The 15,924-nt window shown below is 35.1% G+C and overlaps 1 protein-coding gene across 1 annotated transcript in view; it reads left to right on the forward strand.

Moving 5' to 3' along the window:
• Positions 1–15,924, forward strand: part of DNAH12 (dynein axonemal heavy chain 12) — a 305,069-nt gene that overhangs the window by 121,620 nt on the left and 167,525 nt on the right. Inside the window, exons 30-35 of the mRNA XM_053600535.1 lie at positions 3,950–4,059; positions 7,257–7,440; positions 7,553–7,693; positions 10,991–11,074; positions 11,640–11,828; positions 14,562–14,681. Of these exons, the coding sequence (XP_053456510.1) occupies positions 3,950–4,059; positions 7,257–7,440; positions 7,553–7,693; positions 10,991–11,074; positions 11,640–11,828; positions 14,562–14,681 (828 nt within the window). The remainder of the gene's footprint in view (positions 1–3,949; positions 4,060–7,256; positions 7,441–7,552; positions 7,694–10,990; positions 11,075–11,639; positions 11,829–14,561; positions 14,682–15,924) is intronic.

The following is a 15,924-nucleotide window of genomic DNA, read 5'->3' on the forward strand; positions in this document are numbered from 1 at the left end:
AATAAAATTCAATTTACACGATTAAATGAACTAGATGATATGTGGTTGAAACTAAATTGTCATTTTATGACAATTTCTATTATAAAATGTATAGTAGAGCTTCTTTTGCCGTGTGATGATTTAATTCTTCCACCCCTTCTCTCAATATTACTGCAAAATCTTCTTGTTTTAGCTGTCATATCATTAAGGCATCACTTTGCTTAAAGTCATCATTTACTTTTTCATCTCTTTTTTGAATTCTCATGCTCAAATGCTAATATGCATTTTGTGGCAATACCAGGTTAAGGTGACTATCAAGATGCTTCAAGATATGCTAATATGATATTTTAAAAATAAAAAAAAAGAGGCTCAGTGCCTGTGGCTCAAGTGGCTAGGGCACCAGCCGCATACACCTGAATCCAGCCTGGGCTCTCCAAACAACAATGACGGCTGCCACCAAAAAATAGCTGGGGCATTGTGGCAAGTGCCTGTAGTCCCAGCTACTCGGGAGGGAGAGGCAGGAGAATCACTTGAGCCCAGGAGTTGGAGGTTGCTATGAGCTGTGATGCCACAGCACTCTATCTAGGGCGATAGCTTGAGGCTCTGTCTCAATAAATAAATAAATATAAAAAATAAAATGACAAAATTTTAACATTTTATTGAAGAACTCTTGTGCTTCTATTAAGATAGCAGTAGATCCATAGATTCCAGTTTGAAAAATACTACTAAATATGCCAACTTCCTTTTTAATATGTTCTATATTTCTTTGTTGTTCCTTTATTGACTTATTTTGGATTTCACATAATGTTTATCACTTCATTTTTGTCTTCTCTATTGGCTTTTTAGTTTTACCTTACTGGTTACTTCATAGATTGCAATAGTACATATTCTTGGCTTATTATAATTTACATTAAGTTAATATTTCCCCATTTCACAATCTAAGCACTTTATATGATATTATCTATTACTCACTCACCTTTGCCTACTGGGCCGTTGTTGCCATATATTTAACTTCTCTATATTTTATAAACACATTTTCTGCTTTAGGTATTAGTATTTTTTTTAAGTCTTTTACATTTACCTTTTCTAGTGCTTTTTATTTCTTCTAGCAGAAATGTGTTTTCGTCAGTGATCTTTCTCTTTAACCTATAGAACTTCCTTCAGTATTTCTTTTGTGTATGTGGGTCTTCTGACAACAAGGTCTCTCAGCTTTTATTTGTCTGAAAGCGTCTTTATTTAATCTTCATTTTTTTTTTTTTTTAGAGACAGTCTCACTTTATTGCCCTTGGTAGAGTGCCATGGCATCACAACTCACAGCAACCTCCAACTCCTGGGCTTAGGTGATTCTCTTGCCTCAGCTTCCCGAGTAGCTGGGCCTACAGGAACCCGCCACAACACTTGGCTATGTTTTGTTGCAGTTTGGCCAGGGCCAGGCTCAAAACCGCCACCCTCGGTATATGGGGCCTGCGCCCTACCCACCGCCCTAATCTTCATTTTTGAAGAATATTTTCACTGAATATAGAATTCTAAATTGGCGGGGTATTTCTCTTCTACTCTACAGCATTTAAAGATGCTATTCTAGGCTCATATCTGTAATCTTAGCACTCTGGGAGGTCAAGGCTAGGAGGATTGCCTGAGTTCAGGAGTTTGAGACCAGCCTGAACAATAGTGAGACCCTATCTCTACTAAAAATAGAAAAACTAGCCGGACATTTTGGCAGATGCCTAGAGTCCCAGCTACTTTAGAGGCTAAAGCAAGAGGATCATTTAAACCTAAGAGTTTAGTTTGAGTTGTTGTAAGGTATGATGCCACAGCACTCTACTCAAAACAAAAACAAAAACCAAGATGCTATTCCATTGACTCCTGGATTTTGGTTTTATATTTAGAAATCATACATATTTTAAAATTTATGCTTCCCTGAATATAATATGCTTTTTTTCTTTGCTTCTTTTTATGTTTTCTCTTTTTCCTTGGTTTTGAGCTGTTTAACTATGTGCCTAGTGTTGTTTTGCTTTCTTCTGATACTGCTTGAAATTTTCTATGCTTCTTGAATCTGTGGGTCGATGTGTTTCTCCAGAAAATTTTCAGTAATTATCTTTTTAAAAAATTTTCATAATAATGTGGGGCACATACAATTGGGTTATGTAATTTGCTTTTCTAAGGTTAAAGTCCAAGTTGTAGTTGTGTCTTTCACCTAGGAAGTGTGGCTCATACCTGTTATACTAGCTAGCACTCTGAGAGGCGGATTGCTTAAGCTCAGGAGTTTGAGAGCAGCCTGGGCAAGAGCTAGACTCCCATCTCTACTAAAAATAGAAAAATGACCAGAAGTTGTGCCTGAGCCTATAGTCTTAGCTACTTGGGAGGCTGAGGCAAGAGGATCACTTGAGCCCAGGAGTTTGAGGTTGCTATGAGCTAGGCTGATGCCACAGCACTCTAGCCTGGATAACAGGGTGAGATTCTATCTCAAAAAAGAAAAAAAAATTGAGTAATTATCTTTTTACACATTTTTTCCATTCTAATTTTCTTCCCTCTTTCTCCTGGACTCCTATGCCATGTATATTAGACCTTTTAATATAGTTTCACATGTCTCTTATACTCTGCTTTTTTATTTGTTTGTTTTCCTTTGTATTTCATTATTTTCTCTCTTGTGCTTCAGTTTGGATACTTTCTTACTGATCTATCTTTAAGGTTAATGATCTTATCTTTAGCTTTTCCCAGTTTGCTGATAAGCCCACCCAATGAATTTTGTTCCAATGAATTCTTACTTTCACATATTAAATATTTGGTTCTTTTTGGAGATTCCATTTCTCTGCTGAAATTCTCTATCTTTTCATCTGTTTTTTTCTATTTTATTGTCTATTTTCTATTATATTTTTTAAAAGTTATTTTAGAGTTCTTATCCGTTAATTATGGCATGTGAGTCATCTGTAAGTTTATTTTGTTTACTCTCTTTTTCTCTTGGTCATCAGCTACTTCGCATGACTTGTATGTTTTGATACAAGTAATGTATCAAAGTTAAATATTGCATATAAAATAATTATATAAACTAAGCTGGTACTATTTTCCACAGAAAAACCATGATTTTTTTCTCTATTAGGTAACTAGTTTCAGTTGCTAATCAATTCAATCAGGAGTTGAGCTAAGTCAGAGTTTTGTTACATTATACATTTGTAGCTTATTTATGTTTCCAAATGTCTTTCAAGTGAGTATTGTCCTATTGTAGTGTAGACCCCTTCCTCTGGAAGGATTTTGGGATCTAGGCATCCTGAGACTAAAGCAATCTTTCTCTGTGCCTTTCTGGCTGACCCCTTCCTTGGTCTCTTGTGTTACTATGTGCTTAGCTAAAGCATGGTCAGTGGGGAGGACCAACTTTGCTTATGGAGCTCTTCCAGATTCCAATCTGTCACAAAAGCCCACACAACCATCAATATTTCTATTGGTTTCTTATTACTTCAACAAAGTTATCTATTGAAAGCCCAATCTAATACCTACTGTGTCCAGACTTAGAAAATAGTTTCCATCAGTGAAAACAGCTGTTGCTCACCCCTTTCTGAAATTTAGTTCCTTTAGATTTATATGTATCCAGTGTACTCCTATGTCTTTAAAATTTTTATGACTTTTTATGGATCTATTTTTATTTCTAGTTAATATAGTGTGAAGGATTGTCTCCTATATCCTAACCAAAAGTGGGATTCTGGGAAACACTATTAATAGGAGTTGTTTTCATGCATTGTATGCCCAATGCTATGATCATTAATAACTTAGAATAGGGAATACTAATATCTTAAAAGTATTTTAAATCTATTCGTTTTTTCTTTTAATTAGAAAAAAACAAAGCTTAAAAAATTTATCAATATGAGAAGATACATTTTTTACAAATTTTGTAAATAAAAGGTCTGTTTATAAGACATATGTGACATGATATAAAAACCATTTTATAAAAATTAATTCTATTTTTCTTTTATTTTAGGAATTTTTAGAATGTGCTCATGAAACCTGCAAAGCACATAACCTTCAGCCTGCTAAATTTTTTCTTGATAAAATGATTCAGACATATGAAATGATGATTGTTAGACATGGGTAAGATTATACACATAAACTGTTGAATATAGTTAATGTCATTTTTTTAAATTAGACTGTTAAAACAACTAAAATTGATGAACCAAAGACTTGGCAAACTTTGTACACCAGGTCAGGTAGGGAACAAATGACACCTCCCTTCCCAGTGGCTTCAAAGGCAAAGATTTACTTCTTTCTCATGCTACATGTCCAACAGTGTAAGGATTCAGTAATCTAATACAAATAAAGGGCATCAAAACATGCCCTTTTGGGTGTTAAATATTCACTAACCTTCATGCACATAAAATATACTGTTTCTTGGCTTGGCATCAGTAGCTCAGTGGCTAGGGTGCCAGCCACATGCACCGGGGCTGGTGGGTTCAAACCCAGCCCGGGCCTGCTAAACAATAAGGACAGTACAACAACAACAACAAAAATAGCCGGGCATTGTGGTGGGCACCTGCAGTCCAAGCTACTTGGGAGGCTGAGGCAAGAGAATTGTTTAAGCCCAAGAGTTTGAGGTTGCTGTGAGCTGTGATGCTATAGCACTCTACCAAAAATGACATAGTGAGACTGTATCTCTAAATAAATAAATAAATAAATAAATAAAAATACTGTTTCCTTCCCAGGAGACAACCTAACAGTTCCAATCAATAAATGAACTAGACTCAAAGTTCAGGATTTCTAGGTGATGCTTGGTAGTTTTTATATCAGATTTGGAAGTTGTTCTTGATCCAGAGACCTACAAACTAGAAAGACAAGTTATCTGCCTTCCACAAACTCACTAAACAGTAGTGGGTTTAACCAAAGAGAATTACCAGAGCAAATAGTTCCATTCAGAAATTGGTGGGTAGGAGGCACAGTTAACACTGCCCTGTAACAATTCTAAAATCCACATGGGCATGTAAGGGGCCCAGAGATGGATTGATGATAGAACTAAGAGAGTTTATACTTCGGGACCCCCTCACTTGGAGGGAGTGATCCAAGGGTCCATAATGATTTTGTATATGTGATTTATTGTATAGGGTATTATTAAACTGGCTATGGATGTTTTGTATTTGTAAATTTAAGTATGTATTTTTTTTCTTTAGAAAGCACCCCTTTCCAAATTGTATAAATTTAAAGCCCCTTTACACCTGGATCTACTTCTCCTTTATTTTGCTACCTGGGAGAGGTTTTCCAATGAATTGTCCTGTTTGGTTTAATTTTCTGAGAGGTCTTTTTATTTCCATTTTCTTTCCTGGCCACATGTGAAGTAGACAATAGAGAATATATTGTTCTTGGCAACTGAGAAATGCTTCCTGCCTGTAGAAAGTTCAGGTTTCAATGGTCATATTATTGATGGGGTGGGTTTTTTAGGGAAAACTTTGTATTGTGTAAATTTTCAAACATACAACAATAGGCGGAAATAGTACAATCAACCTTAATGCAACTAATACTCAAGGATCATTTTAAGTCTAGAACATTCACATATGTTTTAAGATAGACTCATGAGGCATTTGGTAAGTAAAACCCCTCAAAAACTTATTCAGCTTTTTCTCAGTTTGATTCTAGATTCCAGGCAGTTCTGTGCACCTATAGCCTTAACTACAGTCCTTAGTGAGTCATACATTCCGAAGTTTCCTTGTAGTATCCTTGTCCCTATCAAGATTGGTGGGCCGAAGCTTTAGTCTATTTTGCCTGAATTATTTTATCCTTCAGAAGTGATTACCAAGAACAATATTCAGAAGTTTGAGACCAGCCTGAGCAAGAGTAAGACCCTGTCTCTACTAAAAATAGAAAAAACTAGCTGGGCATTGTGGTAGGCACCTGTAGTCCCACCTATTCAGGAGGCTGATGGCAGCAGGATCCCTTGAACCCAAGAGTTTGAGGTTGCTGTGAACTATGATGCTATTGCACTCTGTACTCTAGCCTGGGCATAGAGTGAGACTGTGTCTCAAAAAAAAAAAGAAAATCCTGAAAGTCCCTGAGTTTCTAGATTCTCTCTGTTCTCTTTCTTTCCTATTTATAAACTGGCTAATTTCCCCTCTTAGAATGATCTGTTTCTTAAATGCAGTAATTAGTTACCATTATATACTAATAACATTGTTTACTGTACTTTTCCCCTAAAACTCCAATTTCATTAGTTATATTATTTTGTCTTCCATGTTATCTCAAGGGATACATTTACAAGATGTTTCATCATTGCATAACAATTATTGCCAATCTTTTAGTCTCTGACAACAGTTAATTTCTCATCCACAATCTGACTTCTATGCCAATATCACATAGTCTTTTTATTAGAGCAAGCACACTTTCTCCCTTTCTAGATACCAAACAGATTTATTTCTTACAGGGTGGCTCTGCTCATTATAATCACTAGGGGCTCTGGGCTGTTAGAGTAGGTGCCATAGATTGGTTAGAGCTATGCCAAAGGGGAAAAAGAACTCTGTAAGATCTCTCCCTAGCTATTATCTACCCCTGCTCAGAAGTAATCCCCATCATTTCATGTACTACTCTTGGTTAGAGAACTAGTTACCTAGTCTTCCCAAAAGAGGGCCAGGAGCCCTTATGTGCCAGGAAGTTAAAAGATCCAGAAATATTTGGCAAAGAACACTAATAATTAGTATAGCAAGTGGAGATGTTAGAAATAAAAATCTTTCCTACTCTTCTTTGGGGGCCCCAACTTTCAGTTTTTTTTTTTTTTTGTAGAGACAGAGTCTCACTGTACCACCCTCAGGTAGAGTGCCGTGGCGTCACACGGTCACAGCAACCTCTAACTCTTGGGCTTATGCGATTCTCTTGCCTCAGCCAACCGAGCAGCTGGGACTACAGGCGCCCGCCACAACGCCCGGCTATTTTTTGGTTGTAGTTTGGCCGGGGCTGGGTTTGAACCCGCCACCCTCCGCATATGGGGCTGGCGCCCTACTCACTGAGCCACAGGCACCACCCCCAACTTTCAGTTTTTAAAAAGTATATAGATACTAAGTTTTCATTGTCATTTAGAGACTTTTTATTATATTCCCTTTTAGAGAAAATGATATTAATGTGGACAATGTGATTGAGAGTTAACCTGTGCAGAGGTTAAAGGTGTTTCCTTATGTCTGAACAAAAGTCATGTAACTTCAAAAATTATGTATAGTAATTACTGCAGAGTAGAGTTCTATGTGTTAGTATAAATAATTTAATTCACATTTTAAAAAGAATCTTATTGTATAATTATTTCTTTTCTTATGTAGTTTTATGTTAGTAGGAGAGCCTTTTGCTGGTAAGACAAAAGTTCTACACATTCTGGCTGATACTCTAACTCTTATGAATGAACGTGGCTATGGAGAGGAAGAAAAGGTCATTTATAGGACTGTAAATCCTAAATCTATTACGATGGGCCAACTTTTTGGACAGTTTGACCCAGTGTCTCATGAGGTAATCTACAACACAAACATTCTCAATTCTCTTATTTGAAGTGTTTTCATAGTGTTACTGCTAAATCCAATTTTATGAAGGGAGGTTTCCAATTCTTCCTTTTTTTCCTCAGTGGACTGATGGTATTGTGGCTAACACTTTTAGAGAATTTGCCTTATCAGAAACACCTGACCGGAAATGGGTTGTATTTGATGGTCCTATTGATACTTTATGGATAGAGAGTATGAATACAGTACTGGATGATAATAAAAAGGTAAATCATCATTTATTAAAAACAAAGTAGATTCAGACATGATTAAGCAATTTTATGTATTCACTAACTAATCAGCTAGGCCCATATATTTAAAATAAAGTATACAGCAACTTGAATATATTTATAAATGATCTTTACAATGAAAACTATGCTACAATAAGCCCTTTGTTTAATTTTTTTATAGAATAAAAGTGTATTGTATTAAAGCTACTACTTTAGCAGGAAGGCATGGTAATCTACTAGGTAAGAATAAGTTGTTAAGTGAACTTCAGTCTTATGTTTTCTTAATAACTTTAATAATTTAGGAGAGAAATAACATTTCCTTGTGAAAAAATTGAATAGTTCAGTGCTTATATGTAGTAAATTACCTTGGAAGTTGTGAGATATATGAAAGAACTAGAAAGTAAAAATCTTCTAATGTTTATTTTAATAAAGAGATAAATAATGTATAAAATGTGCACTAGTTTTAAGTGTAGATTCTATGATTTTTAAACATACATGTACACTCACATAACCATCACCCAGATAAAGATACATAAAACATCCTGCACTCTGTGAAGTTCACTCATATTCCTTCCTGGTCTATGTGTTGTCCTCCAGAGATAATCACTATTCTGACTCTGTGATAAATTACTTTTACCAGCTCTTGAACTTTTCATGTGAATGGAATTATACTCTTTAGTGCTTTTTTTAAATCAGTGTATCTGTAATATTCATGTTGTTGTATTTTTATTTATTAATTTATTATTTTATGTCTGTATTAGTATTCTATTGTGTGAATATGCCATAATTTATTTCCATACTTACATGAAATGACTAAACTAATAAAGAAGCATATCATGTAATTAGTACCCTAGTACTTTATAATAGGTGGTTGGTCACTTATTCATATTCTTTCTTTTATTCATTCAGTAGTACTGATTGAACTAGGATGGAAGGTAAGCAGACAATAAGCAGGATGATTCAGAAGAGAGGGGTTAATCAGTTGGGAGTCAAAGGATTCAGAACCAAGTGGAAAGATTGTCTCGTATTGGAAGTATGTAAAGATAGTTACAGGAATAAGTGAATGTATGGATTTGATAGTGGAAATCTGAAGACAAATTCTCTGATGACTTCTCTTTTCTTAGTTAAGTGGCAGGCCTTGGTTCTTTGTGGACTTGAGGAGAAAGGAAGAGTTTTAAATTAGCCATAGAAAATGGGAAAGATAGCTGCCTAGGAGAACAAAGAAGCATATCTGGGTAGCAATGACAGCCTGATTGCGTTGAAGACCATGACTTATTTTTATAGTACCATGGTCTGCCTTTTTTAAGATATTCTGTACTAATCTAAGCAACCTGGGTGCAGTTGTAGGTAATGTCGCAATCCCGGAAATACAGTAAGACTTTAAAATATTGGCATGAGAATGGTAGAATGGTAGAAGCACTGGACAGAAGCTGCCTAATGAATGAAGTAAAAACAATAGGGACGTGAATGATGCTATAAAAATGAAGAGCAAGTGTAAATAGGAGCCAGTGAGTGGGAGAACTAGATGGACTACACACTGTGGGAAGAGATTGAGATGCTTGAATTTTAATAAAATAAATCTAAAATTGTGTGATGTTCTAGGAGAGAAGGTCTTGAGGATGTAAGTGGATGGCTGGAGTAGAACAAGGGAAAAATAAGTGAAGACAAGGTGTTCAAGGATCTGGGGAGCTGGCTAGTTGAGATGCACATACTCTTAAACATTGGATGAGGACAGAGTTATGGTAGAGAAGAAGAGATTGGGCCAATTACCAAAGGCTTTAGCTAAATGAGGGGGAAATTCTTGGGTACTGGTGAGTTACAGCAAAAAGCACGGGTTGCCAAAGAAAAAAGGGTTATACATGTGGATGAAGTAGAAGTAGTTGGAAAACCACAGTAGGAAGTGAGAAGAATGCTGACTCTACCTTCCAGATTTGTGGTAAGTAGGAGAATGTTTGTGAAGTGATCTGGTAGGAGATTAAAAGTATTGTAGAACAGCAATGTCCAGTAGAACTTTTTACAATGCTGGAAATATCTTCATTGCCTGATAAGGTAGCCTCTATTCACAGGTAGCTACTGAGCTTTGAAGTATGAGTTAGTACATTTGAAGAACTGTATTTTAAATTTTACCTAATTTTAGTTAGTCAAAATTAAATTTAAATAGCTACATATGGTCAGTGGTTACCATATTGGACAATCCAGTTCCAGGCCATTGATTTATTTTATAGCAAAGAAACTGAATCCAGAAATGTTAAATTTCTCATTATTGACATATAACTAGATAGGGGGAAAACTGAGACTAGATTGATGGCTGCAGAAACAGAGAGGAAACATTGAAAAATAAATGTAGAAGATGAATTTAAAAGACTTAGGAATGAAGTTTTTTGGACTATCAATAGTTAATGATAATTATTAATATTATTAAATCTTAATTTTAATTCCAAAAGTATGAGCCAAGGAGATTGAAAAGGAAGGATGACTTTAATAATAATAGAGAAGACAGGAATCTAAAAGAAAGGAAGTAATTGATAAATTCAATTTTTGATGTATTTGATGAAAGAGAAATTAGTTTAGGTACAATGAGATTAAGGAGACATAACAAACTCCATGCATGGCCCTTCATTAAGTTTTGCTTTGAATAAATCAATTAAAAAGACATCTCTGGTATAACTCCAGAAATTTAAATGTGGACTGTTAGATTAATTATTTAGGAATTAATAGCTGTTCTTTTTGTTAGATGTGATAATGTTACTGTGGTTATATATAGAAAATATACTTAGTTTTTAGGTGCAATGACATTTGAATGTGAAATGCCATGGTGTCTATAATGCTCTTTAAAATATATTTTTTTAATATTTTGAGACAATGCCAATATAGCAAAATATTAACACTGATTAAATCTAGGAGATGGCTATGTGAGTACTCATGCTATTCTCTATTTTCTATTTTTTAATTAATAAAGCCTATGGCAAGTTTATAAAATCAGAAGTATCTCATATAATTTTATTAATAATAATAACTGATATTTATATAGGATTATAGTTTTCGGACTTTGTCTTATAGTACACCTTCCCCCAATTCTATTAGATAGATATCCCAGTTTTACAGATGAAGAGACTAAGACTTAAGATATTAATTATTTGTTCACCAGTAATAATTGACAGAGCTAGGCCTAGAATTAAGATTTACTGGCTTCCATTCTAATATTTATTTTGTTATATCACAGGAAATGTGATTTTTATCTAAGAGGTTTGAAATGTTTTTTAAAATAAATGTTTGAAAAATGATTGCCTTTAGCTTTGCCTTATGAGTGGAGAAATCATTCAAATGTCCCCTCAAATGAGCCTCATCTTTGAAACAATGGACCTTTCCCAGGCCTCAGTAAGTTCATAATTTAATACAACTGTAGTTTGTTTATTGGTTTGTTTATTGATTCATTTGTTCATTCATTCACTTAGTTAATAATTATATTTATTATGTGTCCAAAAACGGGCTAGGCAGTGTGAATACAAAGATGAATAAGACACAGTGTGTTCTTGCTTAGGGAGGATGAAAAGCAAGCTGATAAATAATCCCAGTACATAGCTACATGTAAATGCTTTCAGAGTGTGGAAGGGAGTGAGCACCTTCGAGGGGAATGGACAGAGGAAGACCACAGGAAGGTTTGATCAGGGTTTGAGGAAGATGTAAACGGCTTCTCCAGGGAGATTGGTTAGGCCTAGGTATTCAAATCATGGCAAGATCACGCATAACTACATGGAGCCATGACGTCTGGGGAACTGAACTGCAAATAGTTTTCTGTGTGTGAAATGTCTAGTGTGTATTAGGCTGCAGAGATAGAAGAGCCTTTAAGTTATGCCAAGAAGTAGTTGATAAAAAAAAAAAAAAGAAGTAGTTGATAATTGCCAGCTACCATAGAAAAAGAAAACTTGTCTTTTTTCTCTAGCCTGCTACTGTAAGCCGTTGTGGCATGATTTATTTGGAGCCCTCACAGTTAGGATGGACACCACTTGTGTCTTCCTGGTTGAATTCACTGAAAGGACCTCTACTTGAACCAGAACATCAAGCTCTTCTGAGAGGACTTTTTGAGTGGTTAATAACACCCTCTTTAAAATTTCGTAAGAAAAATTGCAAGGTAATACTGCAATTCTCTGACCTACTCAGGCTTCTTTATTTTCCATTCAACTTGACTAAGTATAGTGTGAATAACTACCATTGAATAACTAATGAAAACCATTTTTTCTTTACACATTTATGTACCCACCTTTGGTTTTACATAGCTCAAGTTGCAGCTGAAGAAGCAAGAGGTTAAAATTAAAATTATTGTAGCTAAAATACTTTTATAAAACCAGTGTTTAAAGCTTTAAAAATACCAATTACTTCCCATATTTTAAAAATATTTTAAATTCATGCTTTTAAAAGCTCACTTGTATATTTAGGGTTTTTTTGTGTGTTTGTTTTGAGACAGGGTTGCACTTTGTTGCCAGAGCTAGAATGCCATGGTATCATCCTAGCTCACTGCAACCTCAAACTCCTGGGCTCAAATGATCCTCCAGTAGCTGGAACTACAGGTGCATACCACCGTACTCAGCTAAATTTTTAAAAAATGTTTGTAGAGACAAGGTCTCACTTTTGTCCAGGCTGGTCTCAAACTCTTGGGCTTAAGAGATCTTCCTGCTTTGGCCTCCTAAAGGCTAAGATTATAAGTGTGAACCACTGTGTCCAGCCTATATTTAGTATTTTATGAGAAAACTTCACAAATTGTGTTAGTTTCCTAGGGCTGTCATAACAAATTGTTACAAACCTGGTGCCTAAAACATGAAAATTTATTCTCTCACAGTTCTGGAGGTCAGAAGTCTGAAATTAAGATGTTGGCAGGGCTGTGCTGCCTTGGCAACTCTAAGGGAGGATGCTCTTTCCTTGTCTCTTTCCTATTTTAGTAGCTCCAGGCTTCAGCTGTATAACTCTCAAGTCTTCCCCTTCTTCACCTGGCCTTCTACTCTGAGTGTTTCTCTTCTGTGTGACCCATATAAAGACTTAGGATCTTGCACCCACTGAATAATCCAGAATGTTTTCCTCAAGATCCATGACCTAATCACTTCAAAAACCTTTATTCAAATAAGATCACATTCATCGGTTCCTGGGATTAGGACATGAAAATATGTTTTGGGGGACCCCCATTCAACCATCACCATGACCACACACATACAAATACACACACAGATATGTGTGCTTATTGGTTACTTACATGTAAGTAAATATATTGATTTGGAGAGGGGAGTGAAGTATTCAGCAGATTTCCTACCTTAAAATATTATTTTAGAGATAGAAAAAATGTGCTGCATAAAAAAATGAACAATTTCACTTTGTGAAGATTTTTTACAGTATCTTCACAGGGAAAATATACAGATAATGTCTTATTGCAGCATTGTAGTTTTAAAGATCTAATATGTAGAGCTTTACATATTAGATATGTAATATTACATATTAATTTTCATTAATATTAATATTAATACATATTACATGTAATATGTACACTATATGCTGTAAATAATACAAAATAGGCTCCATCTTTCTAGGTAATGAGTGATGGATTTGGTTCTCATAATTCATTTCCTACATCCATTCAGTCTCCAAGATCTATTGACTTTCCTCCCTTGATATTATTTATATCTGTTCTCTCCTCTCTACCTTATTCCTCCAACCACCTCTTCACCTACCCTTCCTGTTAGAGTACCTCAGTTCTGACCTTCACTGTTTTCCTGCCTGAATCAATACAATAGTGCTGCTCTGGTCTAGGCTATATCCTGCTACTAGAAACATAAATGCATTTGGTTTACTCCTTTACTTAAAACCCTCCATTGGAACCCTCTTCCTCTTATAATTAAATCCTTAACATTGGTTAAAAAGCTTTTCAGACTGGACTTCTCAAGCCTTATTTTTTGCCATTCATCTTTCATACTCTATTTTCACATCCTCTGCAGAATCCCCTTAATAATCTGTGTCTGGTCACATCTCAATTTCTTTGTATGTGTAGCTCCACTTATCAAACTTAAATTTCCCTTGGCCTTGACCCCACCCCCATCTGAGCTAACTGTTTATTGCAACTACTCTAGTGGCCTCCTTCTAAGACTTTCTTTGTCATATTATTATTATGCCATATTATTTTTGTCTATTTAATTTTAATATCTCTCCTTTTTAGAGATTATGTCTTTCATTTCCATATCTCCTAGCTTGGTGTATAGGTATAGTGTGTTTTTTTTTTTTTTTTTTGCTTGTACAAAAGGTTTTTATTGGTGAGGGAGGAATGCAGCAGAGCAGCACCAAAGAGGAGAGAAAAGAAGAGAGAGGGGAGAAAAGAGAAAGAGAGGAAAAAGAGAGGGGGGAGAGAGAGAGGAGAGACTGAGACAGACAGAGAGAGAGAGAGAAGAGAGGGGAGAAGAGAGGAGGGGAGAGAGCAGGTATAGTGTGTTTTTCATAAATGTCTATTGAATGAATAAATGAATGGCTGTTGGAGACTTCATGTCTGCTATTCTTAGAACATTATTTATTCTCTTATAGTAGCTAGTTTTCGTTCATCAGAGAGTTTAGAATAAGAATATGTATAATTGTATAATGTATTGCAAACAAAAAAATTTGAGAAATATTTTTATCATTCCTACTTAAATTCTTTAAGTTTAAATGTTATAAAGACCTTTTGAAAACCATGTATGCTTTCATCAGTTTTTTTAAAAAAGTGTTTATCTTCTTTTATTCACCTGATAAGATGAAAATTAAGAAACATTTGAGATGGAATTGAATGAAAATTTAAAAAGTAAATTAAAAGAAAAGAAAGTTAAGAAAATTATCTTATTCTTTCACTTTGCAGGAACTGGTTTCTACAAGTAATAGCAATGTGGTTGTATCTCTCACACGCCTCTTTGAAGTACTTCTCTGTGATGTGGTAGAAAATGATCCTACTAGCAAGCACATTCGTGTTTGGATTATGGTTGGTTTTATACTTATTGTGGTTTTTAATTACAGAATTAAATATGCTTCTGGCAAACAATATTTGTATTGAGAAAGGCATTGAAGACTTAGACCCATTTTTTGGTGAGCATAGACAGAATATTTATCCTGACCTGATATTCTGATATTAAAAAGCACTTTCAAGAAAGTATGTTATGCCAGAATGAACCAAAACTGCTCTATTATTTATGATTTATGAAATATCATAATTTGATAAACAATAAAGTTATTTAGTATTAAACCAATTTGAACTTTAGGAGAACTGATTTTGTCTTAATGTAAGCCAGCATGTGGGTGACCTACAAGCTACTTATGAAAGACAAGGAGCAAATATCTAACCATCTAGTTGGAGGGCTATAGGCAGAATCCACGGAGAACTTAGGCAGGGAGAAGTCAGTAGTCCTGGTTAGCTGATGTCTGGAGGTCAGAGAAAGCCAGAGAACACGGCACTAGTGAGCAAAAATTATTACCAGGTTTTTTTGTTGTTGTTTTTCCTGGTCTATGCTATTTTCTGGTCTACTACTTTATTCCCAAAGGCTTGATTCCCTTCTCTCCTCTCCCCTCTTTTACTCTTGATGATAGGGTTTCTCTCCCATCATTTTCTCTTTCTTGTGCTGCCACAAAGATCATCTACTTTAGACGTGTCACATTCCGGGGTTCCCTGTTCACCATAACCTCTTCTTTCCTCCCTTTTTACCTTTGTATCCCTGCACTTTAGAAGAAATTAAACAGACATGCTTGAAGTATAATTTATTTATCACTTTTTTTACCCTAGGTTTGGAGCAACCTTTCACAAAACTGGTTTTAAATATTCTTCCATACCTATCAGAGCTACCTTTTATAAAATAAAAGTATCATCAGAATAGTTTATCTATATAACCTTCAAGTGATGTATTTACTGAAAATTTCCATTCTGTTTGGTAAACCTAAACTTCCAACTTTTTCAAGTGCTTCAGAAACACTTTTAGAGAATATAGGTTGATACCTGATTGAAATTTTTCTCTTGAAATATACTTGTTTTAGTTTTTTACTAGATGAGACATGTACCTATGGAGTAAAAAAAACTAGAGGCAGGGAGCTTCTTAAAGTCCAAGTGGGGTCATTGACTTCACACAAAAAAAGAATTCAGGAGTGAGCCAATAGTATAAAGTGAAAGCAAGATTTGTTCAGAAACTATGGAAAGTCTACTACACAGAGGAGAGGCTAGTTCTCCCTGCACAAGA

Source organism: Nycticebus coucang, chromosome 8 (genome assembly GCF_027406575.1).
Source record: "Nycticebus coucang isolate mNycCou1 chromosome 8, mNycCou1.pri, whole genome shotgun sequence".
Lineage (NCBI taxonomy): Eukaryota > Metazoa > Chordata > Mammalia > Primates > Lorisidae > Nycticebus > Nycticebus coucang.